The 20,113-nt window shown below is 42.7% G+C and overlaps 1 protein-coding gene across 1 annotated transcript in view; it reads right to left on the bottom strand.

Moving 5' to 3' along the window:
- VWF (von Willebrand factor) overlaps positions 1-20,113 on the bottom strand; it is a 144,130-nt gene that overhangs the window by 110,566 nt on the left and 13,451 nt on the right. Inside the window, exons 7-12 of the mRNA XM_056341104.1 lie at positions 18,680-18,804; positions 11,479-11,695; positions 9,265-9,387; positions 6,615-6,726; positions 4,427-4,473; positions 62-198 (exon numbers count right to left, since the gene is read on the bottom strand). Coding sequence (XP_056197079.1) covers positions 62-198; positions 4,427-4,473; positions 6,615-6,726; positions 9,265-9,387; positions 11,479-11,695; positions 18,680-18,804 — 761 coding nt within the window. The remainder of the gene's footprint in view (positions 1-61; positions 199-4,426; positions 4,474-6,614; positions 6,727-9,264; positions 9,388-11,478; positions 11,696-18,679; positions 18,805-20,113) is intronic.

The following is a 20,113-nucleotide window of genomic DNA, read 5'->3' as shown; positions in this document are numbered from 1 at the left end:
CTTCCCGCTCCCTCAGGAGCACGCGCAGGGGCCCACAGGCACCGGCCAAGGCTGCCGTTACCTGCACGGTCTCGATGATCACAGAAAAGGAATTTTCCACGCAGTCTTTGGCAAATAAGTACTGACAGATCCCACTGAAGGTGAAATACTTGTTGTCAAAGCTTTTGAAATGGGACTGGCCAGTGACGGAGCATTCTCCTGAAAAATGCAGAGTGCCATGAATCACCCCAGTGCCAGCTGTGAGCAGAATCCCCCCCCATCCCCCCGCAAGTCGCTGAGGGGGAAGAGAAGCCCAGCAGAGCAGGTTGCACAAGGCCCGAGTTCCCTGCAGACCAGAAAGCACCGGCGAGATGCTTATCTCACTGTTTATTCCTGTAAGTCATTACCAGTAGTAACACAGGCACCAACAAAAGCTGGGGAATATGGTATAAATCGCACTCAGCAGCTGAAATTCACGTCTACGGAAAAGCCTATATAATGTTACAAACAAGGGTCATGAGGACGTCAGCAAATGGCTCAGCTCTCTGCACTGAAGTGGATTTGATTCTTCCTCAGTGGCCCTGGAAATTCAGCTCAGTCACTCAAGCTCTCCGCAGGCTGTCATACCTCGGACCTAAGTGATGGGTGCTGGTGGCACTGACCAATCTTAAACAGCCATTCATGCTCTCTTTTATGCAGGAACTAAGTTTCCCTCTATACAATGGGGAAACAGGCACAGAGAATGGAAGTATTAATGCCTAAGACAGGCAGAGCTGGGAAAGACACTCAGGATTACCCAGCATTAGTCACACACACCATACGCCGGGACGTGTTGCTCCTTTAACCCTATGCAGATGCTTGCAGCATCCCGACATGACACATTTTAAATACACTTTTACTTAGCTCAGTGGAGCACATCGGCATCCATGGAGCTGGCTGCAGAATACAGGCAGTTTTTAAGTTGAAAATCAAAATTTGCAATGAGACTTGTTGCACTCTCACTGCTGTTCTGCTCTTCTGCCGCAGAGACATCTCATTCTCAGTCTGTGTTTCACAGTTGAGTCTGGGCAGATTGTGAGCTCCCCTTTTTTGTGTCTGTACTGATAGTTTTTGAGTATTGCAGTAAGGTTTTATAAAGGAAACAGTGTCTGAAAACTTTCTTCACAACGGCCTCCTTGAATGCAACCCCCCAAAACTGTTGATTCCTTTGTTTGGCTGCCTTGAATACCCATAAGTAATTATAACATGAAAGTAAAAATACCTTATCAAAATGAAGAGCTGGAAAATAATTAGTGTTGGAGTTCTTCCAAGGGCAGAATTTATGCTGGACTTGACTCTGAACCATTGTCTTAATTAACTAGCATAAAGTTGAAAATAATTCCATAGTTACAATAGCTACATCTAAAATCCTTACAGAGTAATGTGAAAGTCTGGCTTGCCCACCCTTCTACTACAAAAAGAGGCTATGTAAGCATATCAGCATCTTAAAATGTTTTGGTAAGTTGTGGTTCTTCATTTCCAGGAAGGCAGTATTCATGTGCCACAACTGGGATTTATTACCCTGTTATGCTAGCGTCTCTGCAAAGACCTCCACAGAGCTTGCAAAGAAATTCTTTCATATGTGAAGATTATCACACTTATGAGATGGCCCCATGGCAAACAAGGTGGGCAGAGACCTCCTTGTCCAAAACAAAATTCAGATGCTGGGCCTACAGCAGCAATCCACTGTCAGAGGATGGAGCAAGGTTAAATGTTACAACCTGGCAGATGAACCCCATGAGTTATCCTCTCTTCACTGCCTTTGAGTCTCACATAAGATCTGTCTATGAACATCAAAGTGCAAACTTCCCTCTTCAACATTCAGTGTTAACCATCTTAAACCAGCCTGTGCTAAAGCACCTCACAGATCCTGAGGATTCTCAGTCTTGCACAGCTCTGGTTTTCCCTAAGAAAAGTCCAGCACCCACTGGATGTTTGTCATCCCCTGCAGAGTAAGGGGGCTTGTTATTTACTAGTTCACCCTGGAAATCCTACTTTCTGTTCTGTCCAATTAAACTTGCACAAAGGTAAAACAAATGTTATTCTACTCAACTTCAGAGTCAACTAACTGGCTATCAGATGTGGAGAACAGATTTTAAAAAACTAGGCATAACCCACCATATTATGCACAGTTTGATTTCCAAGGCGTTCTTTGCAACCAGGAACCAAGAGGACAGGTTTGCAGCATGGAGAGCTAGGGACCGCTACCCAAGGCAAGTCCCAGCCCTTTGTCATTGCTCCTGGAAGGAAAATTTCTTTCCTGCGGCAAAGTCTCTTCTTATGGGTCCCTCTATCTACTCCATTTGGTGTAATGCGTCCCATGAGATTTCCTGAAACCTACTGCCTTTATAATTAATTTACAATATCAGCTTGAGAGCTTCTCGGTAGTGCTAGCCAGCTACTGCCTTCTGAAGCACTCTCTCCAGCTGGGTACCCAGCTTTATCACCAAACTTACAGGTAGGAAATTCATTCCTACAATATAAAGAAACCTTTCCTGACAAACAGGTTGGCAAAAAAAAAAAAAAATAAAAAAAAATGGAACTACCTTGGAACTTAGGTGAGTCTAAGTACATAAACCTTCTGTGACACATGATTTCAGAAATATTTGTTGAAAAAATAACCAACCAACAATAAAAAATTGCGGCACTATTGCTTCAAATAGAGACAAAACAGAACAGGTAAACAACATAAACTTGGCTACTACTCCGATGAAGGACTGCTGCTTTGGAAGGCTTCGCTGCCCTTCCATACTGTCTCAGTACAGTTTGTAGATGTTAGCAGGTACGTGTAAAACAGCTGCACCTTCAGTCTTGCACAAACCTAGCTGAAAAGTGACTTGGATGTATTGGTGGTAGCTATAAAAATAAGCTGCCTTTCTTTTTGACTTCTGGTCATTCGGCACAGCTTCTCAACTCGGAAAAAGGCAGCAATGTTATATTCCCTCTTGCATGAGGCTGCATATCAACATCTGCCAGCAAGTCTCAATGCCAAGCTTATCTTCATTTCTATAATCACTAAGAAGAAAACATGGCTGGAATTGACGATAAAAATTTGGCCCACATTCATCATAGCCCAGAAAGCAAGGCCATCAAGAGGTATAACTTAGGTAAAAACTGAAAAAAAATAAATATTTTTTGTTCATCAGCATGTTGCTACCCATTAGCTAAAAGACGTAACAAATCAGCTAGGGCTTGTGTCCTTGATTCTGCATTTTAGACAGTGAGGTTCCCTGCACTTGGAGAAATCTTTAGTGAACACCTCAAGCATATTTCTATTTTGAACATTTGCATACTTCCCCTTCATTGTGTTGGGTTTTTTACTGCTGACACCTCAGGGAAAATGCTATTTCAGTCTAAAGCAGGAGAAAACAGAGCATTGGTGGGTCGGGTAAGCTTAATGTTAATAGAAGGACAGACTTTTTGATAGCCATTTTAAGACTGATGTAATTCTCCTAATTTGTGAGGATTGCACGGTCTCATCTCAACAAAACAAACCAAAACCACCAAACCCAAAAAACCTGCTCTCTCTTTTCCTGTCCTGCCATAACCCCAGTCTCCTCATCCCTCCCATTCTCAGCTCCCAAAAGCAAGGAGAACAAAACCATAAAGAGACATGCTGTCTCCCTGCAGACTTCTGTGCACAACGCAAGCAGAGTCAAATGTTGTTCCAGGTCAAGCAGGCTGAACATAGTGCAGGAACTGAGGTGATGGGCTACAGAACTAGCAGAAGAAAACAAGGAAGGAGGCACTTTGCTGGCCAATGCACAGCATGAAGTCACATTCCCCATGTAGGCAAAAAAACGTGACAGCAGCCACCAGTACCAGTGAGCCTGGGAAGCAGAGTAGGAGAAATAGGAGCAAGAACATCTGCAGAGCTACCTCTCCAATCTGCCACCACCAGTGGAAGGCAGGGCAGCCATCCTCTCCCTGAGGTTGTAGCTCCTTAACCTGTAATATGACCATTAGGTTCCAAGCTCATGGAGTATTACAAGTGGTCCAGTCTACTCCTTGTACTTCAAACTGTCCCATCAACAAAAGTATGCTGATTCAAGCAATCAAATAAGGAATGGTACCTGGTCAAAGAACCCCAGTAGTGTTCCTCTACCTGAAAGCCAATCCTCTGAACATTCAGACCCTTTTATCTTGGTAAACTAAGTAATCAAAAGAGGACCGCTCTTCTCACCAGACAGGATTTTTCATTGGTACACATAAACAATACAGTACAATGTCTGGCTTGTCTCACGAGAAGAACTTAGAAATATGATCCCATCTGGATTGCACTGGAGCAAGCAAGTAAGAACAAAGACAGATTCACTTCTTCTGTGGAAAAAATACAAATGGGATGTAAGTGGGAGGGATGTAGGCAAGGCTTGCATGTCAAAACCTGAAAAGAATACAGCCAACATACCTGGGCATTCCCCATTGCTGCAGATCCAGGTGCCACGTCGACAAATGCTAGGAAACATATCATGACAATTTAGGCAAGAGTACACTAATTCAAATCTTCTGTTGCAACCTTCTCCCAAATAATTGCAACATGAACTTCTGTTTCAGGGAAATTAGACCAGTCCCCAGCATCCTTTTCCTCTCCCATAACCTCATTTCTTAATATATCCATCCCTTCTTACCATCATTCAACAGAAACTGCTGGTAATATAAGGTGGAACGGCTGCATAACTCAAGAAGTCATGTTTTCCCCCACCAAGGCTCTGTGTTTAACAGAGTTTTCAACCACATTCCACTGAAATGGAATGAGTTTTAAATACACTTCTCAAGGTACGTCTATTAACACAACAGAATCATAGGAGAAAAAAAGTTGGAAGTGACCTCCTGAAAAATCATATACCACAACCCCCAACTCAGAGAAGGAAACTTCAAAGTTAGATCAGGTGGGCAAGTTCTACGTCCATCTGAGTTTGGAGATATCCAGGATGAGGTCCCACGGCCTCTTTAGGCAGCTATCGCAGGGCTGCACCATTTCAAGGGGAATCATTTTTTTCTTGTGTCTAAACAGAATTGCTCCTGCTGCAACTTGTGTCCATTGCTTCGTGTTCTTTCGCTGTTCACCTCTGAGAAGAGTTTGGCCCTGTTTTCTTTACAACCCCACTTTAGGCAGTGAAAGTTCCCCCATTAGCCTTCAAATAAATCTATTTCCCTTTGATTCTCCTCATGTCATAAAATCCCTTGCTGTGATCATCTCCAGCGTCCTCCACAAGACTCTCTCCAGTCCGTAATCCTCTCTCTCACAGTGGGGGCCCAGCACTGGCCACAATACTCTGGTCACAGCCTCATGAGTTTGTCACAAGAGAGCAATGATCCCTTTCCTTCACTGGCCAGCTAGGCTTCTTCTACAGCAGACCTTCATCACTCTGACAGCACACTGCTGACTCAAGCTCCTTCTGCTTGGTTTCTCTTTCTGTGCAAGTTGCAAGGAGGTGGATTGTCTCTGCTTTAATGGTTTTGGGTGGTGGATTTAGCACCATGCCCCATAGGCCCTACTAGTAACCAGCAACATGCACTGATAGCGATTGAGATGGCTGTCATTCCTGGGCCTGTGGCATATACCAGGCCAGACAATCCTAGAATCGCCAAAATCAATTTTCAAGAGGTGCTAGATATTTCTTACTCCTTTCATTATCCCAGCCCTTGAAAACCATTTGTTGGGAGTCAGTTTATTGAGGATGGTAAATGAAAAGCCCACGGAATGATGTTCTCTACAGCAGTCTCAAATTTGAATAACTGGAAGCATTTTCTAACAGTCTATCAGGCAGCACTGATCTCCCAAGAGCACCTAAGGTTGAACAATGTGCCCAAGCTTAAAGCTACAGACAGCTCCAGGGAAAAAGAAAAAATGCTAATGTCACGGTTATGGTTCATATTCTGTGACACACAGTGCAGGTAATTAAAACCTTCTGGTTAATAGTTATGATGCATAGGCAGTTTTTCTTCTGCATATGGTGGCCTTCATTAAGTTCTTCTTCTGTACTCTAATTGGAAACATTTGAGCACAGAGATGTCTGAACCCCTTCCACAAATGTTCACACTGACACAAAACCAGATCAGGAATGCATTACTCATTCCCCTTTCCTTTCTTTAGACAGCTAGCCTCCCCCTTCAGGCTGGCATTTATGAGCAAAATAAAAATCATGAGCCATGCAGCTGGGTTCATTAGCTTTGCAAGAAGTTCCAAGGACATGCCTGAGCTAACTCCTCTTGGAAAGAAATGGGGTTAGAGGTTAAATAAATGTAGGAAGTCAAAACAAAGACACCACCGCTGACACTAACCAGACATGGGAACCTGCCGGTCTGTCTTATCCACAGGAAACAGGTAGTTCTCTACTGTTGAAGGACTATGACCCTCACATTGTTCTATCAGATCAAATATCCCTTCAGAAGCGGAGCTCATTTTGTCTTTGTGAACAGCTCATTTCTTGGAAGGGGCTAGCATTTCCAATAAGAAAGCAGGTCTTTGCCAATGTAAGAAAAAAATTTAGAAGTAGAGAGATTTCCAGAAAGATCATCTAAAACAGTCACTAACCAGTGTGCAGTACTTATCTAGAGCAACATCAACCACACAAGAGCAACACGGAGTTTACCATGAGTTGCAGTCCTGGGAGATGGTGAAGCCAGGAGGATAATGTTTTCCAGAGTGGATGCAGGAGCAGTCGGAGCTTTCAATGCAATGTTCACCATCAAGGAGCTCCCCCTCTGCATAGACCAGGTAGCGGCAGATGCACATGCCACACACAGACAGGGACACAAACATAAATACGATTAGCTTTTCTAGTTCTTCATATACTTTGGCAAGACTTCATATGCATTATTATCCATAGTTAGTCACAGACAGCCATAATAAAAAAGAATGAGGCTTGCCAAAAAGCCTCACGGGGCTGGTGTCTACTTTCCTTCTATTGCTGCCTCTTCCTCAGGACGTGCTGAACAGAGCATTTCTGGTGCTCCCAGAAGAGCCCTTTGCTTAGCAAATCCCCAAGTCCAAAACACAAACATTGGAACGTATACGAGTCAAACATAGGGAACACGATCAAGGTTGATCAGAGCTGGTCTAGTAACTTAACTGTTGGAAAAACACATGCACTTCACTGACTGCAGTAAAGGGTATCTAGACAGGTTTTGTATTTGTTGTAAGAGGACAGAAGACAAAGTAGGGAATGAAAAAACAAAGTTGGACACCATAGAAGTCTAGCAGACAGGGTCTGAGAGAAAGAAATACTATCATGTGGAGCTGTGGTTTCTCATCTCAACTTCTGCAGAAGTAAAAAGTGAAAGGGCCAGCTTCCCAACTTGGATTCAACTGCTGAGGTTTCCATATTACACAACTATAATTACCTATTCTATATATAGAGTATTTTATCTTACAAAGATAAACGGAGGCACAGAAGAGTTACAAGACTTATCCAAGATTGCACTATAAACTAGCAATAGAAGAAAGGTCAAGTTTCTTTCTCTTAGATCCCCATGTTGAGAGGTAGTTGATATTCCTCCCTTTTTAAAAGAGTTGCTGTAGCCAAACATTTCGTTTGTTGAAAACCCCTCTCCCTCCTCTTTGAGGGACTCCTTCCAATTGCCTGCAGAGACTTTGGCCCTTTTCCCTGGCAGAAGCAGCCACCACTGACAGTGAGACACAGGTAAGTTCCCTTTCTCCTATTCTTCCCACAGAGCTGCCTGGAAAGATCGTTGTTGTTGAGAAAATCCTTCCAGTGAGAGACATTCAAAATAAGATCTGAGCATTTAAGAGTGGTGTGGCTTTCCAGGGAGCACAAGAAAGCAGAACATCCGCTTTTTTCCTTGGCAATAGGAATTCCATTTACAGCAATTCAAGGAACTGTGTGGTGCATTTAAGGGGAAAAAAATAAAAACACCAAACAAACCCCAAAACCACATTCATTAATGTATCCTTTTTAGTCTCAGAGCACTGGAGGGAAGCTAAGCGAGGGTATAATCCTCATCCTAAATTCTAAATTCCACTATGTATCTGTCAGATCCTCCTGAGTTCTCTATAGAACTCAAATCAAAGTTCTTCCCTACTTGACCATGCAACAATAGTAGAAGTTTTGAACTGCTGATAATTATTTCTTTTCATGCAGCTCCTTCTGCTCATCTACTCATGCAGTACCCTTTCTGCTGAACTCCTGTTCCTCTGCTCTTCAGTTCCTGTCCTCTTAGACCTTTCCTATGCTGAACTGACCAGTGCAGCTACCAAAAGGAGAATATAGCAAAAGTCCTTGTGCAGCCAGTGGATTCATCTCTTTCAGCTTTTCCCAACACCCCCAGGACTGCACAAATATAATAGCTAGATCCTTCACAACAGAATAAGCTCCTGTGTCTAGTTACATCACCTGTCACCCTTCATGTGCACCTTCCCAGGTCCTGCCACAGAGTGACAGCTTCAAACCTCCAGTAAGAGACTGGCAGCTAAATGAGAAACTACTAAGCTTTGAATGCAATAACAAAGACTCAAACAAGGTTGACATTGTCATTACTGCCTTGTTTTGGAAACCAAATCATGTTCTCATTAAACCTCCATCACACTTGGTACCTTGTACAGGGGGGCAGTAAATACCTCTGTGCATTCACAGAGAGTCCAGATTTGAAGGCTGAAATGCAGATATAGTCCTTTTAAAAGCATGCAAACAAACAAAAACCACCACAACCAAAACCAGCTAGAAATGGGAGCATATGAAGCTTTGCAGCCAGGAACAAAACCCTTCTCCTGCAGTTGTTGGGCTGCCCCCTTTTAAGCCAATCAAATCTCCTGTATGAGTGATGCAGTAATAAGTGAAATTGTTCATCTAAAAACATGAAGATCTTTGGAATTATAGCGTGAGCTCTACACATACTGTTTTTCTGTAAGAAACTCCATCAGTCTATTCTCTGTTCTTTCTTCCTCTAACTGGATGCTTCTAACCAAAAGCAATTCAGAATGAATCTAGATACAGCAATGGTAAGCGGTCCCTCACCAAGAAAGAAAGGCAATCCTAGAGTATTGGACGGTGCTGGCTTTCACAGAAACATTTACTTTTTAGTTGGGTCTGAAAAATGGCCCTTTCATGAAGTGAGCATACAGGCATTATAGAAATTGGTTTATTGTAGGGCATGGTCCCAGAAAAAGAGAAGTGTTTCTGATTTCAGGAAAATCTAAGAGAAGACACAGCTTCCCTTCTTCTAATAAAATAGGTAGCATCACTGCCAAATGTTTCTCCCTAAATAACCCAGTAAATAAATTACCAGGGCAGCTGCAGCCATCAACACATTGTCCGTGACACACTTCATTGATATTCAGGCTCTGGCAGGTTTTGGCACAAGGGGATACACATTCCTTATACTCCATGCCAACTGGACATCTTGGCCCTGAAAAAATTAAAAGAAATTAGAAATGCAAATTCCTCAATAACTCTTAAATAAATAAATCCCTAATTATCAAAGGCTTAACCACGGAGACACCAAAAAGGTCATGTCCTCTCCAATCAATGATTCCCTTTTCAGATGCACAACATTTAAGAGACGCTTGATTTTCAGTTTGCTGCAACATCATCATCTGTCAGGTTGTGCAGTAAATACTTAAGAGGTTAAAGCCAATTTGTTTTCTAATAAATTCAGCCTTAGTAACTAAAGCCAAGTGCATTAAGAACAATGCAAGATGGGGAGATGTTTTGCCGTAATATCTACTTTGGATAGAGAAGCATGTTCTGTAGCTTTAAGCTATGCAGTTACTCCACTCATTTGTGAAATTATACTGTTCCATGTTTCCAGAGAGAACCAGGAGACAGTTAAGACTCTGAAATCCCATCCTTCTCTTTCCAGAGAACTGCCAGCACAGGATAACACCCATGCTGTGGTACCTTCACTGCTGTCATTATGTAAGCTATGCCATTAGGCAAGTGCACATTATAGCCATTCCTTCATTCTGATGCATATACATACCCAGCAAGACTGCGTGGGCATGGAGTGGGAAGGAAAGATCAGAGCCTGCCCTTTCCCAGCAGATCCTCTATGGAAGGAGGTGGGAGGGTAACGAAGGAGTGGTCTTGCTCTCTGTGCTGCCGGAGCTTGGGCATCAGCTTGTACTAGTACAGTGTGCCCAGCACTACAGGCCTTCCAACACAGCAGAGCGTTTCATGCCTCCAATGCAACTACCATCATCACCATCTCCTGAGAAAGCATCATACACAAGTGAGGGTGATGGAAAATTAAGCTCCAGATGTGGCAGCAGGCCACTTCTTTTTCCTGACTCTAAGAAAATATGGTTTGTGGAGTCAAGGGTTAGACGTGAGCTCTGTAATTCCTGGGAACAGAGAGGGATTCATTTCACTCACGTCTCTAGTTAGACTTACAGACAGCCCTAGCAAAAATGGGTTCTCTGGCTTGCACCCTGAGCAAGGAGAAAAATTTTCATCAGATCCCTTTTATGTCCCAATGGAAAGGTAAAATATTACTGCTAGAAATAAGACTCCCTGGTCCTCCATTGAACAAGTGGTTGGCAGTATCTTCCTGCCCTAACCATAACCTGAAGGCACAGTTTTCTGCAGTGGTTTCCAACAACAGAGTATCTTTACCAGAGAAGAAAGTGTTGTTGGTACAAATCAGTCAGTTACCCCATGAAATCAATTTACATCCTAAGACCTTCCTGTGTAATGTAAAAACATGAGAAAAATCATTGAGAATATGATATTAGAGGATTGATATTTTTTTATTATTATTATTCACTTGTGTGTTTATGTATTTAACCAGAGTTCTCCAGTGGAGGTATATGTGTATATCAATGGTGGGTGCAAATATGACCTTTCCTCTATAAACGTAATCTATCCCAGTCAACATATACACTTCCTTGTTGCAAAATCTTGGCAGAGATGCAATCAGGACTTCTGACCTCAGTAAAACTGGGCTAAGTAAAGGCAGCATTTCAAGATACAATCAGGATCTCTAACCTAGACAAAATTTGGCTTAATAAAGATAACATCTCAATTTCACGGTAATCAGTTCAAGCAAACAAAGGATGAAACAATTGTCTTTACAAAAAAATGTTAAGGAGAGCCTTTCACTAGGACACTGACAAATACAGGCTGGATAATATCATATATCTGAACCATATGTGAAATAGCTCCTAAACATCCAGGTCTATGTATCAAATAAGTCTTCAATGACTTTGTATACCAAGGTGGGACCTGTAACAGCTCAGGATCTTCTTCATATATGGTTCAAACCAACCTGCCTTAGGGACAACAACTTCTAGCAAAAAGTGGGTGATGGAGAGCTGAAAGGGAGAGTGAGCAAAGGCACTTTACATAAATGGAAGTGACAGGCACTTCAGATTTTAAGCTGCCATGCCTGAATCAACATCCTGAAAAAGCACCAGTTGCGTTTAGCTGCAGCATATAAATCTGCAAGGCAGGAATGATCTCATGTGGGATAAGCAGCCTAAGAATAATCCTGTCAGCTTACTGCATGAGCTCTCTTCGGGCCACCCATCCAAAATCACTCCTTCGTGAGCGCAGCTTCTTGCATAATCGAGGAACACGGAGCAGTGACAGTCCATGCCCTGGGTACAGGCACAGATGTCTCTCTCACAGAGATCAAGGTACGGCTCTGGATCAACCTTGTGGTGGCACCGGGAGAAGGTCAAAGATGTTCTTAGCAGCTGGCAAGTTTCTATGACACCCTGCACAAACAATTGAGGAGCAAGGTAGAAAGAGAGAGAAAGAGGCGAAATTAGTTACTGTAGTCTCAGGAAGAAGGGAAAAGCCCCAACTTTTCCAAACACAGTCACTACTGTTGTTAAATAACATCATGATATTACATAATTGTAATACCACCATGTTTTTAAATAACATCATAGTCAAGAGCTAGTAGGGAGCCACATCCACATATACACAAAGGTACATTAATATGCTGATTATTACAGAGTGTCATATAAGGATATTTCACACAGAAATATGTCAGTGAGGAAATGGAGAGAAACAAAGAACTGCTTCCTACCCAGCGAAGAACCAGATGGTGTCTGGAGTACCAGGAAGACACACACAGCAGGGGAGAGTAACTTACAACTAAGGTACTTAGGAAGAAAAATGCCCAGACCACCTTTTGGATAATGAGGGAACAGAGTAAGTTTCAGAGTGAACGATGGAGTCTGACTGGAATCTGAGCAATCAAATTTGTTTCCCACTTCTGGCCACATGTTCCTGTCATTCCTGCTGGCTTGTCCCATGCACGACAGGTCAGTTTAGCTCAGATAAATAGCACGAAAATAACCCAGGGGGAAAAAAGCAATTTTTTATGCTCTTCTCCTGAATTAAATCAGCATGGTGACAGCTAGTGTGAGGAGGAGAGGACTGCATGGTGAGATGGGGTAGCAACAAGAGGAAACTTAGCTGTACGTCAAACAAAACCTAAGGAAACCTTAGTTTATGGCTAACAATTCTCCCAAATCCCAAATAGACTTTCTCTTATATATGCTTTATTTCACAGTTCAGTGAGTCTGAGGTCCTCAGTGGAGCTTTCTAAAGGGATGAGAGAGTTTAGATAAGTGGGAAAACAATTTTCTGATACAACCCTACCACAAACAGTTGAAGCACAACTTTCTCCTACTTATTTGTCACCGGTTCATATAAGCAGATGTAACCATGCTGTATATTTCAGGTGTTATATAGGGGGGGAGCGGGGCGGGGCACATTCTTCAGAGTCTTTCATATTAACAGTGCATTATTCCAGAATACCTTAACAAGTGCCTGAAGTGACAGCACATACAAGTTGTTGTGCTAAAAAAATAATAATTGGGGGAGAGATGAAAAATGGGGAACAAAAAACCCCACAGAGTTAAGCAGACATCAAGATGTCTTCTCTGAAAGGCAGATAGTACACCTGTATGGGAAAACTGCTGAGTAGAAAAGACCGTTTTTGCTAAAGGGTGTTTTGTCCAGGTGATCAGCAAAAACCAGTACATGTCTGAACCAGGAGAGAACTCTTGCTTACGAAAACAAATCAACCAGAAATGTCTTGCCCATTAGGAATACATTCAGAGTTTAGCAAATGCTCAGTGAACAACCACATAAACAAAAGGGGTTTGAGCTTTCTGAGAAAGGCCTCAGGGAACTTAAACCTATGCTAACTAAGCACCATTAGAAAGCTGAACATTACTGTCCTGCAGAAAATCAGCCCCAGCCTGAAACAATTCTGATGCCCACCATGCTGAACCAGCTGGAAAAAGAGACTAGAAGGAAGGGAGCTGGAACAGCATAAATGGTGGTTGGTGCTGCTCTAAGACTACACAGAAGTATGAGAAAGCTGAAAAAGTGCCCTAAGGGTAGAAGTAACAACAACAGAAGCAGCCAAAAAAGCTATTAAAGCAGCGCTTCAAGATGAAACTGATATAACTGAGAGTGAGCTCAGAGCCATTCGGAGGATGAGCAGTGCAGCAACTCCCGGATCAAAACCTTGATCCAGATACTATCACACGCAACAGAAAACCAGTACATGCAATCAGCCCATTTAGGGGCTGTGTTAATAAGTTTTCTTAATAAGGTAATAGCCTTGTTAAAAAGGTAATACAACTCAACTGTTATGTTACAACAGAACTTAGACTTCGTCTGTTCCACTGAACAGTAAAAGTAGTAGAACTCTTTTAGGACCATGTTTATTACATACCAGTAAACGCTGATGTGAAAGTCACTTCAAAAATAGAGATTCCACACAGAAAAGATTTAAAATTAAACCCTCCCCCTTTTTTTCCCCCTGTAGTATTCTTTGGTCTTGTTCAGTAACAACATACCTAATGACAGAGCTCTAGCTGATTATCAAGAAACCAAGCGATACATGTTAGAAAGCAACAATTTTCTCTTGACAATCAACTTGCTTCAGATTTGCTGGTGGCTTTATACAAGAAAATATTGCTGATTTTTTCCCATCTTTTAGACATCTCTCAACTATTGTGATGAATTAATGGACATAAGCTGAAATATGGGTAAATCCAAATAGATATAAAACAAAACAAAAAAAAAAAAAAAAAAAAAAAAAGCACCTGTTCACCGTAAGAGTGGTCAAAGACTGAAACAAATGTCCAGAGAGGCTGTGGAACCATCACCCTGGGAGATATTTGAAATACGAGTGGACAAGGACCTGAGCAACTTGATCTAGGATGTCCCTGTTGCAAGAAGGGGGTAGGACTAGGTGGCCTCCAACCATCCCTTCCAACTTCAACCATTCTGCAAGTTGTTTTTATTTTCTCTCCTTTCTTTCTTTAAAACTCATATCGGGCTGAACTAAGAGAGGCCCTTGTTCTTTAGCTTAGGTGACAATATATATATGCCATAAGCACCAGATATTGTCAGTCTCAGCTGCTGCTGCAGTGCTCCTGCTCATGGAGCTACAGTTCTGGAAGTGGCTCCACACAAAGAATTAGTTAAAAGCAACAGACCAGGGAGTGAAGCCTCAGGCTGAAACAGTGCTTAGAGTACAGGTGGCTGCAAGATTAAAAGTAGCAGAACTGACTGCACTATCTGAAACACAGGTGAAGGGCTTGAAACTTCTCCCTTGACTTCTGCATGATTTCTGCTTTCACTGTTTCTTTAAATGGGTTAGCAGTGTCCTGGCACTGACAACCCTTAACAACCATAAATTTGCTGACCTTCTTTCTGCCCCAGTCCCACCACACAGAGCTGTAGGTGGAATTTTGTACATTCTTCCAATTTCTGTGGCATTGCCTTCTGCTGCTGCATGAACTGCATTTGTCTGTTGCCTAAGAATGGCCATTAAAGAGATATAATCTAAAAAGCAGTAGAAGAAAGCAGAGACACCCTCTCATTCCTTTGAATTTAAACTATGGTATATAGATACACAGAAGTATTTCTACAGATCTTTCAGGAAGCGTATATTTTGGTGCCGTAATTGGGTATAGTTTTCGGAATACACCTTCTTTTGGCTCACTCAAAGGAAGAATGATTTAGCCTCCCCTCTTTCCAAGCAAAAAAGCATCCAAAGCCAACATGTTTAGTAGACCAAATGCTGGCTGTACATTTGAGCAAACATAGTAGCAACTCACAGAAATCACTTCACTTGAATGCCGATTGAGCTAACCCCTGTATTTCAGAAGCAGAAAGATGAGGTTTTAGATACAGTGGGTCTCATTTTCACACCTAATATGTATTATAGTATTGTATATCCATGTCTTTGCTGGACCTGCTTGTGACCTCTACCATTACAAATTACAGTCAAAAAGCTGAGAACCTCTCCCACTTGCTTTCAGATCTGAGGATCGAAGCTGTTTCTTTATTGCATATGGGAGTGGGACTATTTCTTACCAATTGCAGAAAAAGCTGAATTTCAGCAAAAGCAGAAATGAATTGAATTTTAATTTCAGTCATTTTCACACCTAACACGTTATAGGTATAGTTTCCTAATAAAAAAGGAAAAAAAAACCCAGAAAAAAAGAAAAAACTAATAGTGCACTTTGGCCTCCACGCACTACTTCTATTAGAGGTGAAATCTAGAAAATAAAGGTAGCATCTAAGAGCACCTAAGTCAATCGCAATGCTTTAAAACTTTTTTTTTTTTCAAGGCTGCCCCATTACCACAGTTATCCACATCACTCCATTTTATACTTCAAGATCCAAATTACCCATGCTGTTAGTCATCTGAAAGGCAATTAGACACTGAACAGGTAGCCTAAACGATCGCATCTGAGCAGTCAAGAAATGGATCTGACAACACAGAGCAGCTCTTTCTTTTCAGTTCCTATTTAAACAGCAGCTGGAGAGGGCAGGGCATGGTAGGGAGGCAGTAGCTCCCTCCCTCCAACACTAGCCAGTTTGGCATGCTCTCTAGGCCACAAGACGAGGCGGCCAGCTAGCAGCTCCACCATGCAGATGCCAAGCTGCATCCAGCCCTGTAAGGGGAATACATGTATCTGAGAATAAACCATATCTGCAGACCTCTCTGCAGTCAAACATGTATGTGAGCATGGGGGGTGTTTTGGAGGTGGAGGGCAGGGAAAAGCCCTGAGCAACAGTAGGGTAAGAGTGTGAGCTGGCTCAAGACCTTCAGCTGATACATGGAGCAATTAATCAAGGCAAGAGCTCTTCCTTATTAAAGAACACGAAATAGCCTGTGTTTTCTATGATCCGAAGATAAAAGCAACAGGGCTTTCTGGCTTCAGTGCATCTTGCAAAGGAGTTCAGAAGCCACCACTCCAAGGATGCTGGGGAGAGGGCAAAGAAAACTGCAGCTCTACCCCGAGTGGGGGGACAGGGTGGGAGGGACGCACTGAACCAGAGCTGTTGTTTTCCTCACCTAGCAGCTGACCGCCTGGTGGGGAGGGAGGCTGGGAGACCGAGATTTACATTCCTGAAGCTGAAGCAAGCAAACAAAGCACACTATTAAAAACATTCTTCAGCAGGCACTCGTTTTGCTGGACTTCTATTAATAGCGCTGTGTTTATTCTTGCCCAGTGAATAAATTAAGCCAATGTTAAATTCTCTGAGCTCATGAACTCACTTGAGAGAGAAGATAATTTCACCCAGTTTGTGGGAGAGCAAACTTTTATCCCACAAAGCATCAGTATTTAAGATGATCTGTATAAAACTCAGCATTAGTTGCAGTCTACCCATCAGACAGGATTTTGCCCTGCATGCCACTCCCTGTCCTCAGTTGCAATGTTGACATTTTCTAAACATTAAACTTGCCTGAATAGATAAAATTCCAGCAGCCACTACTAGTCACAAGACCTAGCCCTGCTCTAGAGCTGTAACTGGGTTTAAAATGCAGTCCTGACCCTCAAAAGACATCTCAGCCAGGTTGAAACCTCTCACGCTTTGGTCGCACCCTTAGCACCATGCACCATTGCTCAAGCCAGGTGTTCAATCAGTCCTGACCATGACAGAAATGCCCCTTGCACACAGCAGCTCAGCTCAAGCAAGAAACATAGGCTGGAGATTTTGAACCTGAAATCACTGCTGTATTTCCTTAGCCAAGTTTGTAGGCTGCAAGATTGAAGCTATAATGCCAAGGGGCACGAGCATGCATCACTGAATTTCAGGATGTGTCTAACACAAGCATCTCCATCCAAAAGCTTAGTGGAAGTATAAATAGTCAGAACTTTGCAAGCTTGTCTGAATCAGCATTTTCCAGGTAACTAGGAAAACAGCACCCAAAGTAGCTGTAGAGCAGATGTGTTCCAGGAAGTGCTACTACTATTGAGAAATTATTTGAGCCTAGTTTAACAAGTATAGGCCTGCAGGATTTGTATAGCTAGAAACTGATGGCTAAATTTTGGCTGTAAACCTAAACCTGGCACCCACCAGATCATTCTGATTTACAACAGAGTACATGAAATCAGATGAAAACCCTCAATGGATGACAGTCATAACCTGTAATGCCACATGCGGTCAGTATATATTCAAAGCTACTTTCCTCCCTGAGCTGGTGACCATCTGCATGTGTTCACCTTGTGACTAAGGGAAACAAGGAACATGTTTATACTTATAAAAGAGGAGAAGAAAAAGGATGATGCAGCAAAGGGGGTCACAGAGCTGGCTGAGACAAGCAGTTCTGTGTTTCTTCAGTAATCAGAGCTACTATCTATGTGTATAGCTGAAGGAATCTCCTCCTCCTTCTGGCAAGGGAAATAGTAGCACAGAGCCTTTGCAACACCTACAGAGAACATCTCCTCTGTTAAAAACAGCCTGGCTAAAGAACCTCCCTGCTCAGGTGACCCCCAGGTCTGCAATACATTTACAAATACTATTTGTGGTGGTGACACCCACAGAGGCTTCAGAACTTCCCTGTTGGCAAGATCAGAAAGGGAATTAACTACCTCTTTCTACAGGCACCACATATACACACCTTTCTCAAGTAATACCAAAGTGTCTGGCAGCAGCTCACACTACAGGCTCAAATGAGCTGTTGGCTTCTTTGTTTATCTGTTTGATGTTTGTGCATTGGGTCTTGTGGCATGGGGGAGAGGAAGGGAGGGTATACATGCACTGCAGTTTTAGAAAGAATGGCAACAGGCAGAGTACAGTAAGAGGGCAGAATTGCATTCACTAAGTAGTGAGTAAATTGTTCCTTTCTCAACACTGTAAGTAAATAAGACATTGGTCATAACATGCAGCCTCCAATGCCACTTCTCTACAGCACTGGGCAGCCCAGTGCAGAAATCCTCCTGCTAGCACCAGCCAGAGCCTGCAGGGAGGGCATATAGTTACAGCTCAGGAACTGCAAGCACACAGCTGCATGCTGCATCCTGCATCCAGCCCCACGCTGGCTCACAGGGAGGCTGAGAACTTCCACAGACAGCACAGACCTGTGCCATGGATGTGTCACTTCCACCTTCTGTCTGCACCTGGCTTCATTGCACCACAGCAAGGACTTATATATGGCCACTGCCAGCCCTGTGGTTAACTCCAGGAACCATGCACCTTGTTCCAGTGCAGCAGCAAGATGAGTGCCCAGTATAACTACCTCAGACCACACTACACCTCAGAAACTCAAAACAGGTATCTCCTGCACTTCACATCCTACCCGCTTGCTGAAGGAGGACCACGTTAGGTACAGACATGGATTCAAGGAAGCATTTGTGTTCTGCTAAAGGGCAGGCAAGCTGTCTGCAGGTAGAGAGGGGACAAAACCAAAATGGTATTCCTGCAGCACCAACCTTCTCTGCAATATCAGATGAAATGTTGCAGGTGTTGCTTGGAGTCTGCACTCTCTTGCACCACTTGTTTTCACTGTGCAAAGCCCAGGAGTTTGCAAAATCGTAACTGTTTCCCACAAGGGTCCCTGTGAATGAAGAAGAGGAGAAGCACATGGATATTAAGGGGTTTGAGCAACAAGTGGTCATCATTGGCTAGTATCAATGTCACAGTCTGCTGAAAGCTGTTTTTAAAAAATAAAACCTATTGTATCACATTAATTTATATTCCAAATAGAATGACCGTAGAAACACCACTTTAAGTGATCTGGGCTGTCTGCCTCCTGCAGAGGACCTCTCTGAGCTCAAGCATAGACTAAAGTCTGCAGAAAGCAGCTCCCAGCACTTCTCATACCTGCATGAATGTGGTAGGAATTATTTGCTGGTCAGCTATAATCTGCAGAAGCCTAAGCATGCCTACACATTCTCCTACTATTTAAAAGCTGTCAGTAAAACACAAGACCTATTAGAGAGGCAAGAAAAATGAAGCTGCTCTCCCTAACCGAAGAAAGTATTAGTATTCCTGATCCCAGCTAGCCTTGACTTTCTCCTTCTATCTGACACTAAATCTTGGGTGCAAAGAAATTTAATATATACCATAACTGGTTGGCTCCCCAGTCTTACTGTGTAAGCTATCCTGAAACATGCTCTGTCCTATTACCAGCAGCTCCTGGCACAGGCTTGGCAAGACTTGCACCCACTTGGCATGAAAACCAAATTGAAGGAGTTAATCCCTATGGCTGCTGCTTCCCAGGAGATGGAGGTCACCTCTCAGCTACTCTTGCTTCCATCCTTCTGATAAGGGGGACCCTCCTGGAAAGGGAATGTTCCCTCCTCCCACGGCCTGACCGATCCCAGGACTACCTCTGCTTCCTTCTGTGGGCACACGCTACAAAACAGTTAATGTCATGGCTCTCGGGTCTGTAACTTTAAAACTTTAACTCTTTAAAACCCTGCTGTGTTGCCTGAAAGTATCAGTTGCCACCATTAATACATTCCCAAGACTTTATGCAAAGACTATGTTGAAATATGATGTGAAACAAAAGAAATGCTTCCCAAGTATTTCTATATAATATTTTTATATTTATAATAATAGATATGTACATATAATAACAATTTCCTTGAGCTACCTACTTTATATTAAGTGCAAACACAGAATATACTAAATACTAAAACTGTTCCTAAACTAAAATGTAATCATGAAAACTATACTGGGAATTCTAAGGCAGATGTAATAAAGCCAGTAGCCTTTAGTGGAGTTTTTTTGTAAACTAGAAATTAGGGTCTTATAAACGTAGCATATGTTAGGGCCACAGCAGATGTCAAAGGAGGAAGGCTCCAAGGAAAGAATGACAGGGAGAGGTGGTAAAAAGAATGCAATTTTCATCTATGCAGCCA

This window comes from Falco biarmicus, chromosome 5 (assembly GCF_023638135.1).
Source record: "Falco biarmicus isolate bFalBia1 chromosome 5, bFalBia1.pri, whole genome shotgun sequence".
NCBI classification, from domain to species: domain Eukaryota; kingdom Metazoa; phylum Chordata; class Aves; order Falconiformes; family Falconidae; genus Falco; species Falco biarmicus.
The sequence above is the reverse complement of the archived record's forward strand: the minus strand, read 5'-3'. Positions and strand labels throughout refer to the sequence as shown.